Source organism: Pantherophis guttatus, chromosome 16 (genome assembly GCF_059756535.1).
Source record: "Pantherophis guttatus breed Tessera chromosome 16, ASM5975653v1, whole genome shotgun sequence".
NCBI classification, from domain to species: domain Eukaryota; kingdom Metazoa; phylum Chordata; class Lepidosauria; order Squamata; family Colubridae; genus Pantherophis; species Pantherophis guttatus.
This window is the reverse complement of record NC_142078.1, coordinates 19,027,570-19,050,506: the sequence shown is the minus strand read 5'-3', so window position 1 is coordinate 19,050,506 and position 22,937 is coordinate 19,027,570. Positions and strand designations below refer to the sequence as shown.

Genomic DNA, 22,937 nt, shown 5'->3' with positions numbered 1-22,937 from the left:
GGTTTTTAAAATATAGTACTGTAACAAAGTTGGACATTGGTGGTATTATTATCAGCCAAGTTGGCCATCTTCTCCACTGGAAAACTTTTCTTTAAAAAAAAATGTAATAGAGTCATGTGTTTTCAAGTCTTCCAATAAAAATAAAATATGTCTGCGCCAGGAAGCTGATTGTCAGCAGTTTGAAAGAATCTTAGCCAGAATCCTGGAAGGGATCAAACCTCTTTACCCCTTCTTGCTTTCTTTCTGGAACCATCATCTGCCCACCCGGAATAAACCCAACGTCTATGAAGGGCAACATGGACGACAACTTCCACAATTCTCCACCAGCGTAGGCAGGGGGCATTCATTGTTTAATCCATGGTTTATTGAAGAATGGAGAGTTGCCATGTTTACTTGCTGTGCCAGAAGAGGTGAGGAAGAAGAGGGTCAGGAGAAGAAGAGAGGAGAAGAGAGGAGAGGAAAAAGGAGGAGGAGGAGAAGACCTTCAACACATATCATAAAGTTGAGTTGACTCTTTTCACATCAGAACCAACGTCTTTTGCCATTGTCATCTTCTGAGGTAAACTGAGAGATCTGACATCTCTCTTAGTCCTACCAAGAGATTTGAGGTGTAACAAGAACTTCTCAACTGCAGTTCCTCAACTCAAGCTTTCCTGATGCTGTAGCTTGTCTACCCCACACAAAAGTTGAATTTCGACTCTGGTGTCAGAGGTCACGTATGGGCAGATCCTGAGCTAGCCCTCAGGGGAGAGACCTCTGGTCTCTCTGCCTGTTTTATTTCTGCCTGGCCCCTGACCTCCTGGAGCATAGTTCTGGAGAACTTCCACCTTTCCTCAGCGCTGTCCTTTTTGGACCTCTCCTCAAGACAATCCACGTTGTCTCTTGGGACCTTCTCAAGACACGGTTATGATGTTGGTTAAGAGCCAGGTGCTCCTTTTCCAGGGTGGCCCTAAAATCAAAGGGTAACAGATTGAGGAGCATTTGAACCAAAAAGCTAGAAGAAACTCAGTTTCTTGGTCCTGTTGATTTTAGACTTCACTATTATCTATTGAAGTCCTGCTTTTTCTCTCTCATTATTAGGCTGATGGGAAGGCATTTTTTTAAAGCAATGGCTTCGGAACCTTCAGAACTCACCTCCCCATGAAATTCTTCCAGCCTTTTTCTTGTAGGGAAAAAAAGGACAAGAAAGTTTAGCCACTTTTTCTCTGGACATTTCCCTGAATTTTCTACTACAGGTAGTCCTTGACTTATAACCATTTGTTTAGTGACCGTTTAAAATGGTCATAAGTCACTTTTTTTAGTGCTGTGGTAACTTCAAATAGTCACTAAGCGAATAGTTGTAAGTTGAGGACTACAATAAGTTTCCCCCAAAAGTTTTGATTTTTGTTTACTTATCTTTCAGAGATGGAAAGGAAAATAGGCAAACGATGAATGCTTCTGTTCTTAAGTGTATTTCATGGACATTTTTGAGAACCAGATGGAGAAAGAATTTGTTGACATTCTGATTTCAACTATTTGCTTTTGTCCTATATGGATAAGAGACCACCAGGAGATCTTAGAGCCGTCGGGTTGACTGGAAAATTTTTAAAAATTCAATCCAGAAGGAATCCAAAAAACCACAGCTGCACCTTTGTCCTAAAAACAGCAGGACACAAAGAGGCACTTATTTATTTATTTTTTGAAAAATATCAAAGGGGACTTTTTATATAGTAGGAAAGTTTTAAAAGTTGCATTGAAAGACAGCGGGTCCTAATTGGATAAGCTTGCCTCCTTCATCGGCATAACTCCGCCCTTGAAAGGTGACACATTTAGGGAAACAAACATTGCCTTATTTTAACACCCCCGCGGGGGCGACAATTTAATATAAGCCCCTAAGGGTTGGTTATTATTCTTATTCTTATTATATTTTCTTTCGTTTAGTTTGTTTTCCTTCTGGTGAATTTGCAAGTTTCAAATGTCCCACGATTGGCTTTCAGAAGGCTTTTCTAGCCAGCGGGGGGTCCAGGGAAAGGATGCAAAGAAGGAATTTCTCTCTCCTCGCCCGCCCCTCCCCAAATGATATTTTAAACTCAATAAATTGGGTTGGCTTTCCTCTAATTTAACTCTTCCTCTTTCCAAATTGGGAGGGGGGGCTTGAAATGGGGAGGAGGGCAGATAGAGGGAGTGCAAAAGGCGGGGGAGAGGGCAGTTGAGGAAGAGGGGGGGCTTGTCACGTTTACGGACTTCAAGAAGGCTCAATCAGTCGGTTTCTGGGGGAAAACAGCGGCCGGGGACAGGTCAATTTCAATCTGGATAGAGAGGGAAAAAAAGTTTGGTTCCAACTTTTGACTTGAAGGGAAGTTTTCCAGAGTGGCGGAGACGGTGCGCTGGGGAGGATGGGGGGGCGGCGACGGATAGACCCCTAGTAAAAAGTTTGGAGACGTTTGTTTCTCTCGCTGGTTCACAAGCTACACGGGAGAGAAAGAAAGAGAGAGAGTGAGAGTGAGGGAGAGAGAGAGAGAGAAAGAAAGAAAAAGACACAGGAGAGAGAGAAAAGAGAGAGAGGAAGAGAGCAAGAAAGATACACAGAGAAAGTGAAAGAGAGAGAGAAGGACAGAGACAGAAGAAAGAGGAAGAAAGAGAGGAAGAGAGAAAGAAAGAGGAAGAGAAGACGCAGAGAAAGAAAGAGTGAAAGAAGAGAGGAAGGAAGAGAAAGAAAGATAGACAGACAGACAGAAGGAGAGAGAGAAAAGAGAGAGAGGAAGAGAGCAATAAAAACACGCAGAGAGAAAAAGAGGGAGAGAAGAACAGAGAGAGAGAAGAAGAAAGCAGAAAGAGGAAGGAAGAGGAAGAGAAGACGCAGAGAAAGAAAGAGTGAAAGAAGAGAGGAAGGAAGAGAAAGAAAGAAAGAAGAGAGACAGTGAATATACTAAAGACTCCCACGCACCCTCAGAAGCAGGCCCACGCAAACACACACGTGCGCGCGCGCCCACCCCACCAGGAAAGCGTAGGTGGAGGAGGAGGAGGAAGGCAGGGCGCGTGTGTTTGTGTGTGTGGAACTCAAAGCAGAAGAAAAAGTTTTTTTTCCGGGGGGGGGGGAGCCGAGGGAGGCTCGCCGGCTCGCAGCTCCTGGCCGGGCGGGGCTCTTCTCTTCTGCCCCACAAGCTGGATCCGGGCGCGATGGAAGCGGTGGCCGCCTACGGCATGGACAAGCAATTCGCCCCCAACCCGGTCCGGATCTTGGAGCCTGCAGACAACCCTCAGGCGCGCAAGAACTTCAGCGTCAGTCACCTCTTGGATCTGGAGGAAGCGGCCGTCGGCATGAACGGGACGCCCCGGGACGCCGGCTCCGAGGCTCGGGAAGGCGGCAAGGGGGCTTTCGACCCCTCCGGGGGCAGCAGCGGCAGCGAAGGAGGCGGAGGCGGAGGAGGAGGAGACGCGCGGCGGGAAGGTGAGCGCGTCGGAAGGCGCGTCCCGGGGAGAGGAGAGGAAAGGGGTACAACCAGGCGCGGAAGAGACGGGGAGGTCTCCTATGGGAGGGAAGGGCTCTTCCTAGGGGCCCCGTGGGGAGCCTGCCCCCTCCCAGAGGCTTGGAGGGGAGGGTCCCCTGCGCTGCGCAAGAGCCGGCTTCCCCTGAAGGGGCTTAAGTCCTGGGGGTTTCCTCCCTCGGATTGCTCCGCTGTCCAGCGCCGGACACCCTCTGGGAATCACTGACTTCGGGGGGCATTTAGCGTGGAGGGAAGTCTTGGGGGGGGAGCCCCAAAGGTGCTTTTTCAAGAGGCAACTGGACTTTCTGAAGAAGCTGAAGAAGCTTCTCGGATGAGGAGCAAAAGGTCTTCGAAGAAAAACCAGAAAGTCCAGTTGCCTCTTGGAAAAAAAAAACCCTTTGGGACAACCAGGACCTGATGGATGATTGAGAATCTCCATAAACTTTGGGGGGGGGAGAACCTTTTTTGGGGTGGGTGGGGGGTTTGCTTGTGATTCAGAATTGGGGAGAAGAGTCAACAGATCCGAACCAGCCTTTGAAAAGATGCCGTCAAATATCCGGAATCTTTAGTATTTCGTATTTAACTCCATTTCTTCCTTCGTCTTTGGATGTCCGGCAAGGATGTTGGAACAGGGGGGAAAAAAAGAAAAGAAAAAGAAATAGCCTCTTTTGCAAATTAATACGGCAAGCCCTGTTTAGTCGGAATCAAATCAGGGGGAATTGAAGGAGTTGGTTGAAATGGTGAGCAACTAACTTGGTTAGACGCATTGCAAAAAAAAAAGGGGGGGGCAGGTGTGGAAACAGGCAGAGGAATTCTATTAATTGGGGGGGGGGTCCTTGGTGTTCTCTGAGCTTGGTGGTTTTCTTGCAGACGTTTCATGACCCAACTAGGGGACGTCTTCCATGCTCTGATAGTGAGCACTGATGATGTTACCTAGTTGGGTCTTAAAACGTCTGCAAGAAAACCGCCAAGCTCAGAGAGCATCAAGGACCCCACAATTCAAATGTGAACCTACAGATATTCTCCTTCATTGGAAATTCTATTAGTGGATTGTAATGAGGATAAGCCTACATGATAGTAAAGTGAAGGCCTTTAAAGACTCTTAACGCAGTTGCTTATTTACTCTACTCTCCCCTTTATAGTTCTGGGTGCAAGGCAGAAAACCAGGTGTAAGTTCACCTGCTTTTGTAGTTGACGTGATAACACACACTTTTATTTTATTTTATATTTCACTTTAATTTTGTTATTTCATTTCATCTTTTTTTATTTTATTCATCATCTTTCTATACCTCCTATCTCACTTACGGGACACAACATCCCTTTAAATTTGCCGTACGTATAATTCACGCACAAAACATTTGAAGCCGCCGAATAGGAAACTTCCTATAGGGAATTAACCCCGATCGTCTTTTGGATACCAAACAGGTTGTGATATTTAAAGACGTATGTTTCACCAGCCCAATAAATGGAATAACAACATAAACAGCAGATTTTTGTCTTGAAAACAGGTTAATATCCTGGCCATTTTTACAGAAAGGTGAAAAATCTGCTGTCAGCTTTTACAGAACCCTAATTTTTTCCCTTTTGGTCAGATTCTACATTTTTGTTGCTTGATCCATCCTGCCATGCCAGTGAAAAATCATTTTATTTATTATTTGTAAACTTTATTGGTTGCCCATCTTACCCTAGGGTAACTCTGTGCAGCTTAGAGTCTTAAAAATCTGTCTATACATACAGTGGAAACATAAATAAATTAAAACCAATCATCAAAACCCAAGGACATGTGTGTAGGGCAGGAGCGCCATTCCGAAAACAGCCAGAGTCCAAATATTTTATATTTGTTTCTGACTTGCAATATCAGATTCACCTCTCAGAGAACCGGGCCTTGGTTTCCCCATCGGTGAGATGAGCTTAATAATCACGGACGCTTTTAAGGTGCCATGACAAGGGGGGGAAAAACCAGCAACAGGAGCTGTTTCTCCTCTTGGTGAAAATCCAACGTACATAAGATGCAAACAAGTGATGGAGACGATGCGTTATTTTCACGGAAATTGAAGCCCCTTTGAAGTTAGACGCATCCAGAGAAGCGTAATTTTCAAGAACAACCTCCCTCTGCGCCTTGAAGGGAAAAGTTTTGGATCAATGTGTGCTACCTGTCTAATATATGACGGTGAAACATGGACCCTAACCTCACAATCGCTGCAAAAGCTACAAGGGGCGCCAAGAGGCATGGAAAGGTACACACTCTGGCATCACAAGGCAAGATAGGAAAACCTGCCCATGGATTTTAGAGAAGAAAGGAAAGTATACAATGCCATCAAAAGAATTGAAATGGAAACGGGCTGGGCACAGAGCAAGAAGAACGGGAGGGCAGGTGGGCCAAGGCAGTCGCAGAACGGATCCCACTTGTTCAAAAAGGTCCGTGAAAGAGACCCAAATCAAGATGGATCAGCAAATATGGCAGGCCCAACTGGCAGAATAAAAAGAAAAGGATTGTCTAGGTTGGAAACATGCAGAAGAGGCCTTCTTCAACCTGCAGGGGATGGACAGTGCCTAGAACGATGATGGAGAAGAAGACGACATCTAGGTACAGGTGAATTTTGTGGATGCAATTCTGAGTTCATGATGGCGTCTGCCCAGAAATAGTCCAATGGAGAGCAAATAAACTATCCTATGTTTTCTTTCCTTCCTTCCTTCCTTCCTTCCTTCCTTCCTTCCTTCCTTCCTTCCTTCCTTCCCTCTTCTTTCTTTCCTTCCTTCCTTTCCCCCCTCCCTCCCTCCCTCCCTCCCTTCCTTTCTCTTTCTTTCTTTTTCTTTCTTTCCAAATCAAGTTATAAATGTGCACATGTGAAAACGTGGCATCTCCAAAACCTATTTATTTTACTTCCCTTCATTTCATCGGGCTTTCTGCCTGCCAAGCAAGATTGTGATCGTGATGACTTAGAAACAATCACTTTATTACTTTCCCAGTGGATACGCAGATTTCTCTCTGTGGTGTCTCCTCCGGAGTAGAAAGGCGGCATTCTTACTTACTCTTACATCCTCGTCTGCCTTTAAACCAAACCTGGTTTTGTTTAGAAGATTACAGATCAGCTGAATACCTTTTCCTTTCTTTTCCTTCTGGATTCCATTCTTCAAGCATCATAGATTTTATTGGCAGCCCCAAAATTCAATGACTAAGTTAGCATGCAACCCTTTGGAATTCAGGAGTGGAGCTATGAAGAAAGAAGAAAGAAGGAGAAAAGGAGGAGGAGGAGGAAGATCCTTCAATAGTTTGGAGATGGGGCTGCTGCCAGGGTTTTCTTTTCCCATGGCAGAATTGACTCTGTAAATATTCTCTCTGCTTTTGTTCAGAGGGGCAACATTTCTTGTTGATAGTTAAAAACTAAATTTTTGGAAATGGAGTGGCATATGAGAGGATGGATGGATGGATGGATAAAAGGGGAAGCAGAAAGGGGAAGGGGAAGGAAGGAAGGAAGGAAAGAAGGAGTGGAGGAAGAGGAGAAGGAAAGGAGTGAGTGAGGAAGGAAGGAAGGAAGGAAGGAAGGAAGGAAGGAAGGAATTCTCATTTCTTTCCCCCCATTGCCTGGTCAAATATTCCTTCTATACATTGTGACATCCCAACATTTATCTCAAATATTTAACAGAATAACAGACTTGGAAGGGACTTTGGAGGTCTTCTAGTCCAACCCCTTGCTCAGGCAGGAAACCCAATATAATAATAATAATAATAATAATAATAATAATAATAATAATAATAATAATAATAATAATGTCCTTGCAAAAGGTGGAAGAACGGAAGCTGGTCAGATTGACCTACATGCGTCATTCATTCCGTCAGTGTGGTAGTCATCACACAGATGGGGTGTGTAGCACTGGTGTGTTCCTGCTCCAACATTCCGTACGGTTGAGATCAGCCATTTCTCAACGGTGGCTCCTCCGTTTGCCTTAGTCAGGCTAAAAAGCGATGGCGTCTTTTGAACCTATAGAAATGGACACTTTATCTCCTGAACTTAATTTAGCCAAAAGGAAAACCCACCTGTTTACATTGGGACTAGATGCAATCTAAAGCACACGGGTGGTTCAGTGGCTAAGACGCCGAGCTTGTCGATCAAAAGGTTGGCAGTTCAGCGGTTCGAATCCCTAGTGCCACATAACGGGGTGAGGTCCCGTTCCTTGTCCCAGCTTCTGCCAACCTAACAGTTCGAAAGCACGTAAAAAAAATGCAAGTAGAAAAATAGGGACCACCTTTGGTGGGAAGGGAAGAGCGTTCCGTGCGCCTTTGGCATTGAGTCATGCCGGCCACATGACCACGGAGACGTCTTTGGACAGCGCTGGCTCTTCGGCTTTGAAATGGAGAGGAGCACCGCCCCCTAGAGTCGGGAACGACTAGCACATAGGTGTGATGGGAACCTTTACCTTTACCTTAGATGTAATCTATGTTAGATATTTCCTTCCTTCCTTCCTTCCTTCCTTCCTTCCTTCCTTCCTTCCTTCCTTCCTTCCTTCCTTCCTTCCTCCCTCCCTCCCTCCCTCCCTCCCTCCCTCCCTCCCTCCTTTCTTCCCCTTCTACATAATAACATATACTAGAATTAGGTTGTGTGATGCTATTGTACTATTTGATGCTCCCTTTTGCTATAAACTAAATAAGGCCTATATAGAGACATCCTCTTGTGGCCCTTCATCCCTCTCTCCATTTCTTCTTTCCTTCCCTCCTTCCCTCCCTCTCATGACTGTCTCCTCTATCCAGATAATTTAGTTCCCAAGAAAATTAGACCACCAAACTTCTGTAATAGCTACTATCAGATTAATCTTGAGATGAAATTTGGCTATTGTTACACAAAAAAACCGTGTAACATAATAATGAAATCCTCTGATGATCTGGACATGGTTATAAAAAAATGAATGTCACACACGGGAGGAAACCCCCTTATTTATTCATTTTATTAGGCGCCATAATGGAAAAATCACTTCAGATGTTCTGCTTCTGAAATGAAGGAGTAGAATGTACCATAGGATGCAGGACAAGAAGGGATGGATGGAAAATGATCAAGGAGAGATCTAACCTTGAATTTCAGGAGAAATTTCCTGACAGTGACCACAATTAATCAATTGTCTCAGGAAGTTGTGGGGGCTCCATCACTGGAGACTTTCATTTAACCGAGATAGTATAAGCTGTCTTTGCCTTGAGTAGCCGGTTGGACTAGAAGACCTCTGAAGTCCCTTCCAGCTCTATGTTTTTATGACATTCAGTGGCATTGACTTAGGAATGTATTAGGAAGGTCCTCTTCATTTTAAAGTCAACTCTTTTTTCTCTTTTCTGTCTTGCTAATGCCCTATAAGGGAAAGGACAACAGAACAGAACAGAATAACAGAGTCAGACGGGACCCTGTAGGTCATCTAGTCCAACCCTCCATCCAGGCAGGAGACCCTACACCATTTCTGACCGAGGGCCTCTTCTTGAAAGCTTCCAGGGATGAAGCTCCCACAACTTCTGAAGGCAACTTCTGTTCTATTGGGTTGATGGTTCTCGCTGTCAGAAAATTTCTCCTTATTTCTAGGTTATTTCTGCACGGGCACTTACAGACATTATGAAATTCCCAGAGATCCAAGTTTTAATCTGCTACCTAGTTTTTAATCTATCATCTATTTACAATGTAGAGACAGGGGCAGGAAAGCCCCGCATTTTATTTAAACCATTCTGGAGAAACGATGCTCAGAGAATTCAGCTTAACCAAAGAAATTTGAACGCTTCCCTTCTCTCGAAAAAATGCCCGGATGAGTTTTGGGGATTTTAGCTGTCCAACCATAAAAAGTTCTGGGTTTATTTGTACAAGTTGGAGGCAGGGCCCTTCTGTCTTGAAGAACCGTCCCATGTCCAAGTCAGGTTCCAGAATAAACATAACCCCCATGAACTCTCCAGCTTGAGAAAAACAACATTCGGTTCCTCCAAGAAACCAGGATGGTCCTTCACAGGCAAGACATCAGATTCGGCTTTTCTGGTATTTCTTCCTGGCAAATTGAGAGGAGATCTGGTTTGTACTTGGGGATCAAACAGAAACTGGACACAATGCTCCTTACCCAACTCAATCCATTTTTGGAAACCTTCAAGGCCTGCAAGCTTCATCAGAGGTGTGGAAGGAGAGAGGTCCTGCTCCTTTTTGAAGCCACACTCACACAATCCCACAATCTGGGCCCAACTCCAAGAAGTGCCCCCATGCAAGGCATTAAAGAGGGAATCCTCGATTTACGACCGGACGTGGAAAAAAAAAAGGGCTGGAATAAGGGGACTTATGACTCAGATCTGAAATTCCGATGGTGGCCAGCGTCATCTTCTTTCATGGTCATCTGACCACACTTTGGCTGCACGCATCATCTCGAAGTCACATTTTAAGACTGGCTTTGTGGGAAACCGGCATTTGCATCTGCTTTTCAGCAAAACCAGTGCCATAATTCCGGTGAAGGAAAGCTGTATATGGTTTCCATTTAAAAAAAGGGCAAAATTAGAACGAGAAAAAACAAAACCCGAGAACAATGTGGTGTTTTCATCTCCTTCCACCCAAATTAATTAATCTTGATCCACCCCTCTCGGACACGTGCCATCTGAATCGCTACCTTTTTAATTTTCGTTTCAACAATCCTGCCCTCCTCTTCTCTTCTCTTTTGTCCTTTGGCTTATTTTCCTTCGTTCGCCTTTAAACAAAAATGTGTCTCTGGCTTCCTTTTCTTTCAGCCCGGCCTGCCTATCTCCTTTGCCGCTAACTGAAACCATGTGTCTCGGATTGTAAGAAAAGTTGGTTTTTAGGCGTTAGGGCTCTTAAATTCCACCTTGAACGTTGGGAGGTGTCGTGATGCTAACTCCCGGGGAGAGAAAAAGCAGATATTGGGGGGGATTTTTTTTTTTTTTACAAGGGGAGCCCTTGTAAAATCCAAACAGTGTTTCTGTCAGCCAGTGAGGAGGGGGGGTTTAAACACAGGAAGCTAACTAAGCCTAATTTGGCCTCAAAACATCTCTGATGTTGCTTCCATTGGATTCAGCCGGTGCTACCGAGCAAGGCATATTAAGGTCAACCTGGAGTTGTGTTATTTTTCAACCAGACAAAACATTCCCCTGTAATGAAGAATTCAGAATAACGGAGTTGGAAGGGACCTTGGAGGTCTTCTAGTCCAACCCCCTGCTCAAGCAGGAAACCTATCCCATCCCAGAGAAATGGCCGTCCAATCTCTTCTTAAAATCCTCCAGTGATGGAGCACCCACGACTTCTGGAGGCAAGCCAGTCCATTGATCAATTGTTCTCACTGTCGGGAAGTTTCTCCTTTAATTCTAGGTTGAATCTCTCTTTCATAATTTTCCATCCATTTCTTCTTGTCCTGCCTTCAGTTGCTTTGGAGTCAGCCCTCTCTTCTCTGTGAGGCTCAGTGGCTAAGACGCTGAGCTTGTCGATTGAAAGGTGGGCAATTCAGTGGTTCGAATCCCTAGTGCCGCGTAACAAGGTGAGCTCCCGTTCCTTGTCCCAGCTTCTGTCAACCTAGCAGTTCGAAAGCAGGTAAAAAATGCAAGTAGAAAAACAGGGACCACCTTTGGTGGGAAGGGAACAGCGTTCCGTGCGCCTTTGGCGTTGAGTCATGCCGGCCACATGACCACGGAGACGTCTTCAGACAGTGCTACACCATTTCTGACAAATGGCAGCCCAATCTCTTCTTGAAATTTGGAGGCGTTTCAAGCCACTCTGCTTCTCTGCCCAGAAATTTGTGTGTGGGGGGGGGAGACTTGGAAAGTCTGTGGTTGCCCAGTTCTGTAACAATAGCCTGTTTTGTCTTCAGTTTATGGCAGAACAGTGAGAAACGGTTCAGATATCAAAGTGGCAGCCAAAAAAGCCAATGCAATCCTAGACTGCATTAACGGAGGATGTCAGACAGGCAGTGAGGTGGCAGTTCTGACCCACGGATGGAATCGAGACCATGTGAAGGGTTAGTACCACTTTATAAAGCTTTAGTAAGGCCACACCTGGAATACAGCATCCACTTTTGGTCACCGTATTATTAAAAAATGGTGTAGAGACTCTGGAAAGAGTGCAGAGAAGAGCAACCAGGATGATGAGGGGCCTGGAGGCTAAAACATACGATGAACGGTTGCAGGAACTGGGCCTGGCTAGTCTAGTGAAGAGAAGGACCAGGGGAGACATGAGAGCAGTGTATTCCAATCTCTCAGGGGCTGCCCCAAAGAAGAGGAAGTCAAGCTATTTTCTAAAGCACCAGAAGGCAGCACAAGAAACAATGGATGGAAACTAGTCAAGGAGAGAAGCAACCGAGAACTATGGAGAAATTTCCTGACATCAAGAACAATTAATCAGTGGAACGACTTGCCACCAGAAGTTGTAGAGACTCAACAGAAAAAGAGACTGAACAGTCATTTGAACAGGATGGCAGGCGGTTGGACTAGAAGCCCTCCAACGTCCCTTCCAATCCTGTTATTTGGTCATTCAGATTCAAAGTCCATCAGAACTAGAAAGAAGGACTAGGGGTGACATGATAGCAGTCTTCCAATATCTCAGAATTCCCCAGCCAGCAAGGTCCTCCTACCCATCTAACCCTTGCCAAGGGTGAGAATCACCAGGTTAGAATCTTTCTGTACCCATCTGTGATTTTTTTTTTTTTACTATATCTAAAATGTTTCTAATTTTACACTCAACGCTGCACTAAGGCATCCGTTGCAGTTTATTTGAAGCGAGCCATGGTTTAGTGTATGAAATATTGCAGTAGAAAATAGGATACATAACTGCAATCCTGGCAATTGTATTTAGAACATGGAATCATATGGTTGGAAGAGACCTCGGAGGTCTTCTAGTCCAACCCCCTGCCCAAGGCCGGAGACCTCACGCCATCCCAGTCAAAAGGTTGTCCAGTCACTTCTTGAAAACTGCCAGTGATGGAGCACCCACCTCTTCTGAAGGCAAGCCATTCCACTGATTAATTGTGGAATTAATAGAATTCTCCTTAATTCCAGTCTTGATAAGTTTCCATCCGTTGCTCTTGTCTTGCCCTGGGATGCTTTGGACCATAGGCTGACCCATGGGTTTCCATGACCTAAACCAGCAAAAAAATGGCTCTTGGTAGACTATGCAGGATTCTCCTTTGACGGCTTGCTTCACGGATCAAGGCAGTTTAGACTAAGATAGATCCATCACGTTGATCGAAGGCAAATCTGCACCTTCAGCTAGATGATTGCAATCTTCAGGTTACTTTTAATTAAACAATGCCGGCATGCAAATCGGCTAATGGTTTTTTCCCCATGAAACATCTGGAGAACTTGGGTTCTTCTAAACAATAGAAAAGTCAACCAAGGCCAGGGTTTCAAAACCTTCTCTGGCAGCCTTGAAGAAACCTTGGGCAATGACCAATATGCCCTCCTCTCGCCCATTGACATCACTTGAGTCTGATCAAACTTTTCCCAATTTGGCAAGCTCAGCTATATCTTGGGTGTTCTCTCACCCAACCCTACCACAACATTTCAGTGTGATGCTGTGCAAACCCACAAAAGACGCCAAACATTTGTAAGACATTAAACACTTGGACGGTTCGAGCCAGTTTTTGGTTTAAGAAACAAGGAAGATTGTCTGGGAAGGCGGGTTGCAGAAGATGGGGTGTCACGGATAGCCCAACCACCTCACAGCTCCTTCTCAGATTCTATGGGGGGGGGGACACATGCTAGGGTTAGGGGTGGCATGATAGCAGCCTTCCAGTACTTGAGGCGCTGTCCCAGAGAAGACCTCCAAAGCAGCTGAGAAACAAGAGATGGAAGCTTATCAGAGAGAGAAGCAACCTAGAACAGTGATGGCAAAACTTGATGGCCAGCAAGTCTTCAGGTTACTGCCACGCCTGCACACATGCCAATCAGCTGGCCAGCGGACATGTTCATGCCAGAAAATGGAAGAGCAGCTCTGACGCAGGCACAAAGGCCAGATGATCACTGCCCACGCATGCGTGCCAGAAACCTAGAAGAGGAATGGGCGCCACTGCGTGTGCCAGGTGACTTGGCTCCGTGTGCCACTTTGGGCACGCGTGCCACAGGTTCGCCATCCCGGACCTAGAACTAAGGAGAAATTTCCTGACAGTGAGAACACAATTCATCAGTGGAACAACTTGCCTCCAGAAGTTGTAAATGCGCCAACACTGGGAGTTTTCAAGAAGAGATTAGACAACATTTCTCTGAAAGGTTATAGGGTTTCCTGCTTGAGCAGGGGGTTGGACTAGAAGACCTCTGAGGTCCCTTCCAATTCTGTCATTCTTTAGGGTCTGCTATTCTGCACACCTCTGGGCTTGAGAGCTTTTGATCTCCAAACGCCCAGGGGTGGCAGGCTCTGAACTCACTTCTATCTTCCCACAGCTCCTTGCCTCTTCCTTCTTTCTGCATCCCTTTTTCGTCTTTCTTTCTTTCTTTCTTTCTTTCTTTCTTTCTTTCTTTCTTTCTTTCTTAGGAGAGCGCAGACCTGCCATCTCTCTAAAAAACCCCTCTTCCTTTGCAGCCGTAGCCCTGGCTCGGCAAACTGTACGAGTCTATTAAAGTTCTGTGCGCCTCTCTTGACTGAAGTCTGTGGCTTTAGGCCGGCGCCAGGCTTCCACTTCGAACCAGATGTGGAGAGGCGCCATGGTTCCCAGCCAACAAGGCTGGCCTTTTGCAGGGCCTCACACGCGAGGAGACCTGGAAGGCACATGGAAAAGCGTGAACCGGTGCCGGGGGTGGGTGGGGGGAGAGTAGAGGGGGGGTGCAAACGTCCTTCCCCAAAAATACTGCATGGAAAAAATCTGGGTGGGGTTGGGTGGGGAGAACCAGCAAAGTTGGTAGAGGAGGAGAAAAATGGAAAAGAAGCTGTAGATTCAAATGAGAAAATGAAGAAGAAGAGACCATTGGTTGCTTATAAATCTTATTATCTATCGATCGATCGATCGATCGTATCTATCTATGCTTTCTATCTATAGACGGATAGATGGATAGATAGATGGATAGATAGATAGATAGATGATAGATAGATAGATAGATAGATAGATAGATAGATAGATAGATAGATATCCATCCAGCCATCCAGCCATCTATGGTATCTATCTATCTATCTATCTATCTATCTATCTATCTATCTATCTATCTATCTATCTATCTATCTATCATCTATCATCTATCTCTGTCTATCTATCTATCTATGGTATCTATCTATAGACCAGAGGTGGGTTTCAGCAGGTTCTGACCAGTTCTGAAGAACCGGTAGTGGAAATTTTGAGTAGTTTGGAGAACCGGTAGTAAAAATTCTGACTGGCCCCGCTCCAATCTATTCTCTGCCTCCCAAGTCCCAGCTGATCAGGAGGAAATGGGGATTTTACAGTAACCTTTCCCTGGATTGGGGAGGGAATGGAGATTTTACAGTATCCTTCCCCTGCCACGCCCACCAAGCCACACCCACAGAACCGGTAGTGAAAAAAATTTGAAACCCACCACTGCTATAGACAGATAGATAGATAGATAGATAGATAGATAGATAGATAGATAGATAGATAGATAGACAGACAGACAGACAGACAGACAGACAGACAGACAGATACCATAGATAGCAAGATACTATAGATAGGTATCATAGATGGATGGATGGATGGATGAATATCTATCTATCTATCTATCTATCTATCTATCTATCTATCTATCTATCTATCTATGGTATCTATTTAATCTATCTAAGGTATCTATGTGTCTATACTGTATCTACTCTATTTATCATCTCTTTATCATCTATCTGTATGTATGTATCTATAATCTAACTATCTGTAAAATTTCTGCTTGGCTTCTCCTGCCCAGAGCCGAAGTTGTCCACAAAGGCTAAGAGAGATTCCCCCTTCTGACCATCCTCCTTTTTCCAACCCTGCCGTCCGTCCGTTTCCTGCGAGGAGCGAAGGAAAAAGGACTTTTTCCTCTCTCTCCCTCTCTCTCTCTCTTTCCCCCCCCCCCGCCCCGTGGCTTTCTGACAGTCTGGATGGATCGGAAGGAAAACTGAGATGCCCTTAAACGTTTTCAGATGGAGGACTTCAGAGGCAGCGGGGTCACCTGCCTTCAGCCCTCCTCCTCCTCCTCGATTGCCCTGGCGGGGTTTAAAACTCTGCCCTTTTGCATTTTTCTAACCCCCTTGGAGGAAAAAGTCAACGCTGCTTTTCAAAGGCTGGGGGGAAGGGGGCCGAGGAGGGTAGGTGGGGAGGGGGGTGGAAATGGAGAGATTTTCATTCCCCAAAGAGCTCTGAGCGGCATAATAAATGAAGGAAGCCGTCAATCAAGGTGGATGGAGAAGCTTTGGCAAACCATTCCTGGCCCCCCTCTTTCGCTCTCGCTTTCCTTCTTTCTCTCTCTTCCTCTGTCTCTCTTTTATCCTTTTCTTTTCTCTCTCTCTTTCTCTTTCTCTGTCACTCTTTCATTCTCTCTCTTCCTCTCTCGTTTCTTTCTCTTTTCCGTCTCTCTTTGCCTTCCTCTTTTTCTTTCCTTCCTTCCTTTCTTTCTCTCTCTCTCTCCCCCTCTCTAACTTGATTCCACCGTGATTCACTTAACAACTGTGACAAAAAAGGTCGTAAAATGGGGCAAAAATCACTTAACGATGGAAATTTGGGACTCAAGTGTGGTCATTAGTCAAAGAGTAGCTCTATCAAATTTCCAATATGTATAAAGTTTTTTTTAAAGATCAGCAGAGGCATTCCTAGATAAAAAAACGTCATGTCCTTTTTTTTACAGGAGATTTAATCGATTGCTTTAATCCTCCCTTATCAAACTAGAGTTATTGGTGGCTATGTAAATTTAGAAAAATATAAATAGTCATATCCAAAAAGAGTTACTGTTCGTTGATCTATTTGCACAACAACACAATCAGGTTGTATTTCCAAATAGTGGCACAGTTAGAAGATGCGGACTGCCAGAAACATTTGAGCCGGGGGTTGGATTAGAGGACCTCTAAGGTCCCTTCCGATGCTGTTATTCTGCTATTCTGCCATTAGTCCGTTTGAGCGACCTTCTTCAAAAATGGTTGCCATACGATGCACCGTTCACCCAGTTAAAGGTTACACGCAAAGAGAAAAGTTGTAATAGCGTATAGAAAGCAAAACATTGGGGGTTTTTTTCCCCCTAGTCAAACTATTCCTGATGTGTCCCTTTAACCAAGGCTGTGAACATGTAAAATCCACATTAAGAACCCGACCCTGCCTTGTTTGTTTTTCTTAATTCCGAGACCGGAGAACAAATTGGCATCCAGGAATGACCTGTGTTAATTAATAAAGTCTATTTATTTGATTTAGGAGTCCCTGCGTCCCCCCTGGCTGTCTTGGCTATAATTATTATTTCAATAGAAAAGTAGTATCGGTCCTGGACTTGTTGAAAGAAGAAGGAAAGTTAGAAAGGAGACAGGGTTTATTTTTCTTCGGAAGAATTTACGACTAATAACCTTCAGGCTATTTCAATCCACTCCGTTAAACTGCATATTGTTGTTGTTTTTTTTAAAAAAAAAGGGGGGGAGGAAAAAGGAAAAAAGGAGGAGAGAGAGAATAGAGAGATGAGACAAAAGGAGGGGGAAATGGAAAGGAGAGAAAACAAATGGGGGATAGTGCTGAAATTCAAAATTACTTCCTTTGTAAATTGAATTTGACATCCTTGTAATGCACAAGCCTGGGCTTATGTCCAATTAATTTTTACAATTATGAGATTTGAATACGTACATCTGTATTTTCAAGGGCAATCATACCGTTTAAGAGTGCAGAAGCTTTTTCCCCCCAGTAAACTTTTAGGAATTCAAGGTGGCCTCTGGAGTTTCTAAATTATTTCTCTCTTTTATTCTTTTGTAACTCTAAAAAGGGTTGAAGCTTTGAATTACAGGGCTTTGATAATTTTTTAGTTTTTGCAAAAGTCTTTTATTTTCTTGAAAAGGTCCCTCCTTTCCTTCCTTCCTTCTTCCCTCTATTTCCTTCCTTCCTTCCTTCTTCCCTCCTCCCTTCCATCCCTTATTTCCTTCCTCCCCTTCCTCCCTTCCCTCCCTTATTTCCTTCCTTCCATCCTTCCCTCCCTTTTTTCCTTCCTTCCTTCCTTCTTCCCTCCCTCCCTTATTTCCTTCCTTTTTACCTCCCTCCCTTATTTCCTTTCTTCCTTCTTCCCTCCCTCCCACCCTTCCTTCCTTCCATCTGAAATTGAACATGTACAATAGGATCAAACCTGAATTGAGTGGTTGAAAGTGCAGGTAGTCCTCAACTTACGACCCACTGAGCCTAAATGTTCTGTTGTTAAGACAGTTGTTAAGTGAGTTTTGCCCCATCTTCCAACCTTTCTTTCCACGGTTGTCGCTAAGTGAATCACTGAAGTTGTTCAGTAAGTCACATCGTAGTTAAGATCGTTCAAAGTTACACGGCACTGAAAAAAGTGACTTATGATGGTTTTTCACACTTCTGACCATTGCAGCATTCCCCCCCCTCCATGGCCACGTGACCACGATGTTTGGCAACCGGTTCACATTTATGACGGTCGCAATATCCTGTGAGTGTGCCACATAATCCCCTTTTGTGCGACCTTCTGACCAGCAAAGTCGATGTGGGGAAAATAGACAAATTTAAGAACTGCACCGACTCCCTTAGAAAATGCAGTTAGAAAACTCATTAAAAAAGGGGGAGGGAACTCACTCCACAAATGTCTCACTTAGCGACATACATTTTGGGCCCAGTTGTGGTCGTACGTTGAGGACTGCCTGAATTTGGATCAGGTGACCCTGGGAATGCTGCGCCGGTCATTAAGAGCGAGTGTCAGTACGATGACGGGCTGTAAATCCCTTTTTTTCAGTCATGTCGTAACTTCAAGCAGTCACTAAATGGTTGTAAGCCGAGGACTACCTATAAACTCTTCCAAATGTTGGCAGGAGGGAGGCCTATTTTCATACGCAGGCACGCATCTGCATGAAAGAAAACAACTGAAAGCAAAGATTATTTTAAAGTGAGATTTTTTTTTTTTTTGATTGGTATCCTTTTGCATCGCTCCGATGCCGTTTCCGGATAAAATTCTCAAAGGTCCTTTTACGGAGGAATTCTCCGAGCGGGCGAGATATTTTCTCTCTCTCTCTCTTTTTTTTTTTCCTGTTTTTCCCCCGTCTTTTTTTTCCTTTTGCCACATCATAACTGCTCAAGCTTGACATATAGCAGAGGAATTCAGGGTAACTGGTACAAATCAGAGAGCTGTCATAAAAGTATTCCAAATTTTAAAACCATCCCAAAATAAAGGGGTTTTTTTTTTCTCCCCACCCCACCTTCCGTTAGAGACCAAATGGGAACCAGATGTTGGGGCAAAATGGCTAGATCGCGTTTCAGAGGAGAATTTAAATGAAGGCGCAGCAGGGACGGCCTTCTCGGCTGCGGATTGTCGCTTTCCAAAAAGTCTTAAATTTTGTGGGATTTGCTGGGATCCTAGAACGGGGTGTTGTCAGGAGGCATTTAAAAAATATGCGAGGCCCAGAGGTGGAAAGGAGTCTGAATGTGGGGAGATGTTTCGGCAGGATTGTAGGGCACTCTGCTGGTTAGAACATAGAATAATAGAGTTTGGAAGGGACCTTGGAGGTCTTCTAGTCCAACCCCTCGCTTCTGCAGAAGACCCTATACCAGTGATGGTGAACATTTTCAGCACTGAGTGCCCAAACCGGAACGTGCGTGCGTGCATGTGTGCTTGAGTGTGACCTAACCCCCCCGCCCCGCCTCTCTCTCTCTTTTCTGACCACAGGGCAGAGCTTGAGCCCGACCCACTCCTCCTCCTCCAAACGGAAGAAGAAACAACGGAGGAACCGCACCACGTTCAACAGCAGCCAACTGCAGGCTCTGGAACGTGTCTTCGAGAGGACGCACTATCCGGATGCTTTCGTCCGGGAGGAGCTGGCCCGAAGGGTGAGCCTTAGTGAAGCCAGAGTCCAGGTGAGAGTGATTGGATTCATCTACAGGTAGCCCTCGACTTATGACCACAACTGACTGGGACCAGTTGTTAAGTGAGTCACATCTGATTTCCTTCTCCTCCTCCTCCTCCTCCTCTCCACAAACCCTACTTCCCTCTAGCACTGATAATGTTATCTAGTTGGGTCATGAAACGTCTGCAACAAAAAAACAACTCAGCTCAGGCCTACCGTATATAAACAGGGAGAAACCCAGCGGTGAAATCCCCGCCCCCCGGTTCTATCCGGCTCGCTGAACCGGTAGCGCTAGTGGCGAGAGGCTCCACCCACCCGCCGGGACGTCATTACGTCCTGTTTTTTTTACCATCTGTGCATGCGCAGAAGAGACGCGCTCCCGTTCCCGAACCGGTAGCAAAAGTAAATGGATTTCACCGCTGGAGAAACCCCACATGCACTTGCATTGATGACGTTACTTAGTTGGGTCACGAGACGTCTGCAAGGAAGCTCAGAGAGCATCCAGGACCCTGAGAATACAAATATTCTCTTTTATTGCTATCTGCATCTTTCTTCCCCTCCAGGTGTGGTTTCAGAACCGAAGAGCAAAATTCCGCCGGAACGAGAGAGCGATGTTGGCCAACCGGTCAGTATCACTCCTCAAATCCTACACCCAAGACACAGCCATCGAGCAGCCCGTCGCTCCCCGGCCCACCACCCTCAGCCCCGACTATCTATCGTGGTCAAGCACCACCCCCTACAGGTAGGTTCGAGCTCCTTTCCTGCCTCCCTCCCTTCCTCCCCCATCCCTGCTTCTCAGGTTTCCCGAGCCAACTCTTGCTCCAGGTTAGCTCTAATCGCAATGTTATGTTACCTTTCAACTCGAAGTGCTAACCAAACCGAGGAAGGAAAGGAAAATAGGGGCTCTCCTCCTCTGTGGGCCAAGGAACACATTTCTTCTGGGGCAGAGGAGGGGAAGGGGGGGGGGAAACGCTGAGCTAAAATTAGATTGGATTTCTTGGCTATAAAAGAACAGTTCTGTCTTCCCTGCCTCCGGAGGTCTAATGCCTCTTTCCGGTTGCTCCTCCTTCGTGCCTGTCTCCTTCTTCCCATCTCCTCTGCCTCTTCCAGCAACACGATGCCTTCGTACGGTTCCAGCGCCCCCAGCACCCCCACGCCGGGTGTCAACATGGCCAACAGCATTGCCAGCTTGCGCCTTAAAGCCAAAGAATTCAGCCTCCACCAGAACCAGGTGCCCACTGTGAACTGACCTGCCCGTCCTTCCTCGGTCGCCAACAGCAGCATCCCTGGCGATCTCCACCAATCAAGACATTGGAGATGTTCGTGGTCCATCAGGGCTCAAAACTCTTCCCCTGCCCCCCAACGTCTCCTTCTCCTGAAGACCAAAGGAGAGAGCTTCAACCATGTTGAGAAACCTCTTGAAGCTCCCTTGGGGATGAGGCAGCCTCTTCGAGATCTTGCTGGTGGACCATGCAGGTGGACCTTGACTTCTTCTTCAAGGAAGAGGAAGTGATCCAGCAGATGCGGCCTTCCAGAAATGAAGACATGGATCTTGGAGAGCTTTCAGGTTGGGTTGAAAGCCTAAAGATCTAAGTCTTCAAGAAGAGTTAGATCTTTCAAGTTAGAGCTTGAAAGTTAGAGCTTCAAGTTAGAGCTTCAAGAACCCAAATATAACCTGGTTACTTCATGGTCTTTTCAAGCCTGATTATCTCGCCCTTCCTTGCCTGGGTGTGGTGACCTTGGGGCCACTGAGATTTGGGATGGAGCATTTTTATTCCAAATTGACATCTCTCCTGTACACGTTAGCTTGTCTGTCTCTGCGGTATGCACACATGTCAAGGACGGGTGGGCCCTGCTTGACTTTAAAACAGAAACGATGCTTGTTCTAATTCACCATGTGCCTCGGATTCATGGGGAAAGCAATGATCAACGGCTGTCTCGGAAGGACTTGTTCGAAACGGGGCCGGCAGCCGATGGCCGGCAGCCCTTGGATAAACCAGCAAACCAGGTTGATTGCACGGCTGTGATTCAGCAGGTTTTTTGTTTTTTTTTGCAATTTAGCCAGCTTCCAAAACGGACATTTGTGGATGCTGCTTAAATCAGAGGGCGGATTTGCAACAGAGATTATTATTTTTTTTTTAAAGGGACACTGAATTTAGGTGGTGGAAGATGGGCAGCTGAGGAGGGGGTGATGCAGGAAAAAACAGGGCTGCAATTAAATCATTTCCGTTGCAATATCAGCTTTGCATTCTCCTAATCCTCCACTCTGTTTTATTTCTCTCCAGTTTTGCTCAGTTGGGGGGTCGGGAAGGAAAAAGGTACATATTAAGGAGGATTTTGCTAGGATGACATGTTGCCCCAAATTTGGGGGGGATTTTCATTCTGTTCTGTCTTTGTGAGAAGCACATCACACATTCCAGTTAGGCTGCTTCATCCTTTTCCATTCCTCAGAATTCCCATAAGGTAGCCCTCAATTTATGGCCATCCGTTGAAAGTTATGACGGGGCTGAAAAAAAATGTAACGGCCCCATCCCTTGAGGACAGAAGCTCCAGTCCCAATTTTGGTCGTAAGTCAAGGCCTACCTGTTATTTCGATTTCCCAATGAAAGGAATAGTCCAATTTCCCCCAAAATCCCCCAGTCAAAAGAGTTATGGAGTTTCAAACAGGCCCCCAATGTTTTGCTCCGGAAATTTCCTTTCAGATTGGAACTTTTAGTGGAAGACTCAACCCTCGAAACAATTTCAGCCTGTTTCCTTCGCCCACCCAGTCCCTACAGAAATAAAACTCTGAAATCTCTGTCTTATATCGTGTTTTTTCATCCCATTCCACACACCTGTGCATTGTTTTTATTTTTATTTATTTGAATCTGCCTTTTTATTATTTTGACAAATAACTCATGGCACTCAACATATCCAACACACCGCCTTCTTCCTCCTATTTTCCCCACAACAAGAACCCTGGGCTGAGAAAGAGGGACTGGCCCAAAATTACCGAGTCGGCTTTCATGACTAAGGCAGGACTAGAACTCACCATCTCCCACTTTCTAAGCCAGGTGCCTTAGCCACTAGACAAAACCGGCTCTTTTGTGATCATATATAGGATAATTCCTAGCAGTCCATTTCTGGAATCCAACACTGATTTCTGGGAATTATCTATATACAAGACCCAGTGGCCTAGAGGCAGAGCTCTTAACTCACAATCAGGAGGTTGTGAGTTCGATCCTAGGTAGAGGCAGATGTAGGGTCTCCTGCTTGGGCAGGGGGTTGGACTAGATGACCTGCAAAGTCCCTTCCAGTTCTGTTAATCTGTTAAATCTAAAATGTGATTTTAGCATTGCCAGTAAAAGAATAAAAAAATTCAATATAACATAGCCAGCTGTAGAGAGAGAGACACACACTAGAGGGCAGTGTTGCATCATCCAATGCATAATGAACATTTCAGAAAAATGTTTGCAGCCAGCAAAAATCTCCCTGTGGACACACAGATACGGAATCATTTCTGAGTGTTTTATTTTAGGGA

The 22,937-nt window shown here is 45.4% G+C and overlaps 1 protein-coding gene across 1 annotated transcript; it reads left to right on the top strand.

Annotated features, from left to right (window-relative positions):
* Positions 1 to 1,729: 1,729 nt before the first annotated feature.
* PRRX2 (paired related homeobox 2) lies at positions 1,730 to 22,214 on the top strand. Its single transcript, XM_034436116.3, has 4 exons — positions 1,730 to 3,430; positions 19,240 to 19,427; positions 19,981 to 20,159; positions 20,528 to 22,214. The coding sequence occupies exons 1-4, from the start codon at positions 3,160 to 3,162 to the stop codon at positions 20,664 to 20,666; spliced, it is 777 nt and encodes a 258-aa protein (XP_034292007.2). The 5' UTR covers positions 1,730 to 3,159; the 3' UTR covers positions 20,667 to 22,214.
* Positions 22,215 to 22,937: the final 723 nt, after the last annotated feature.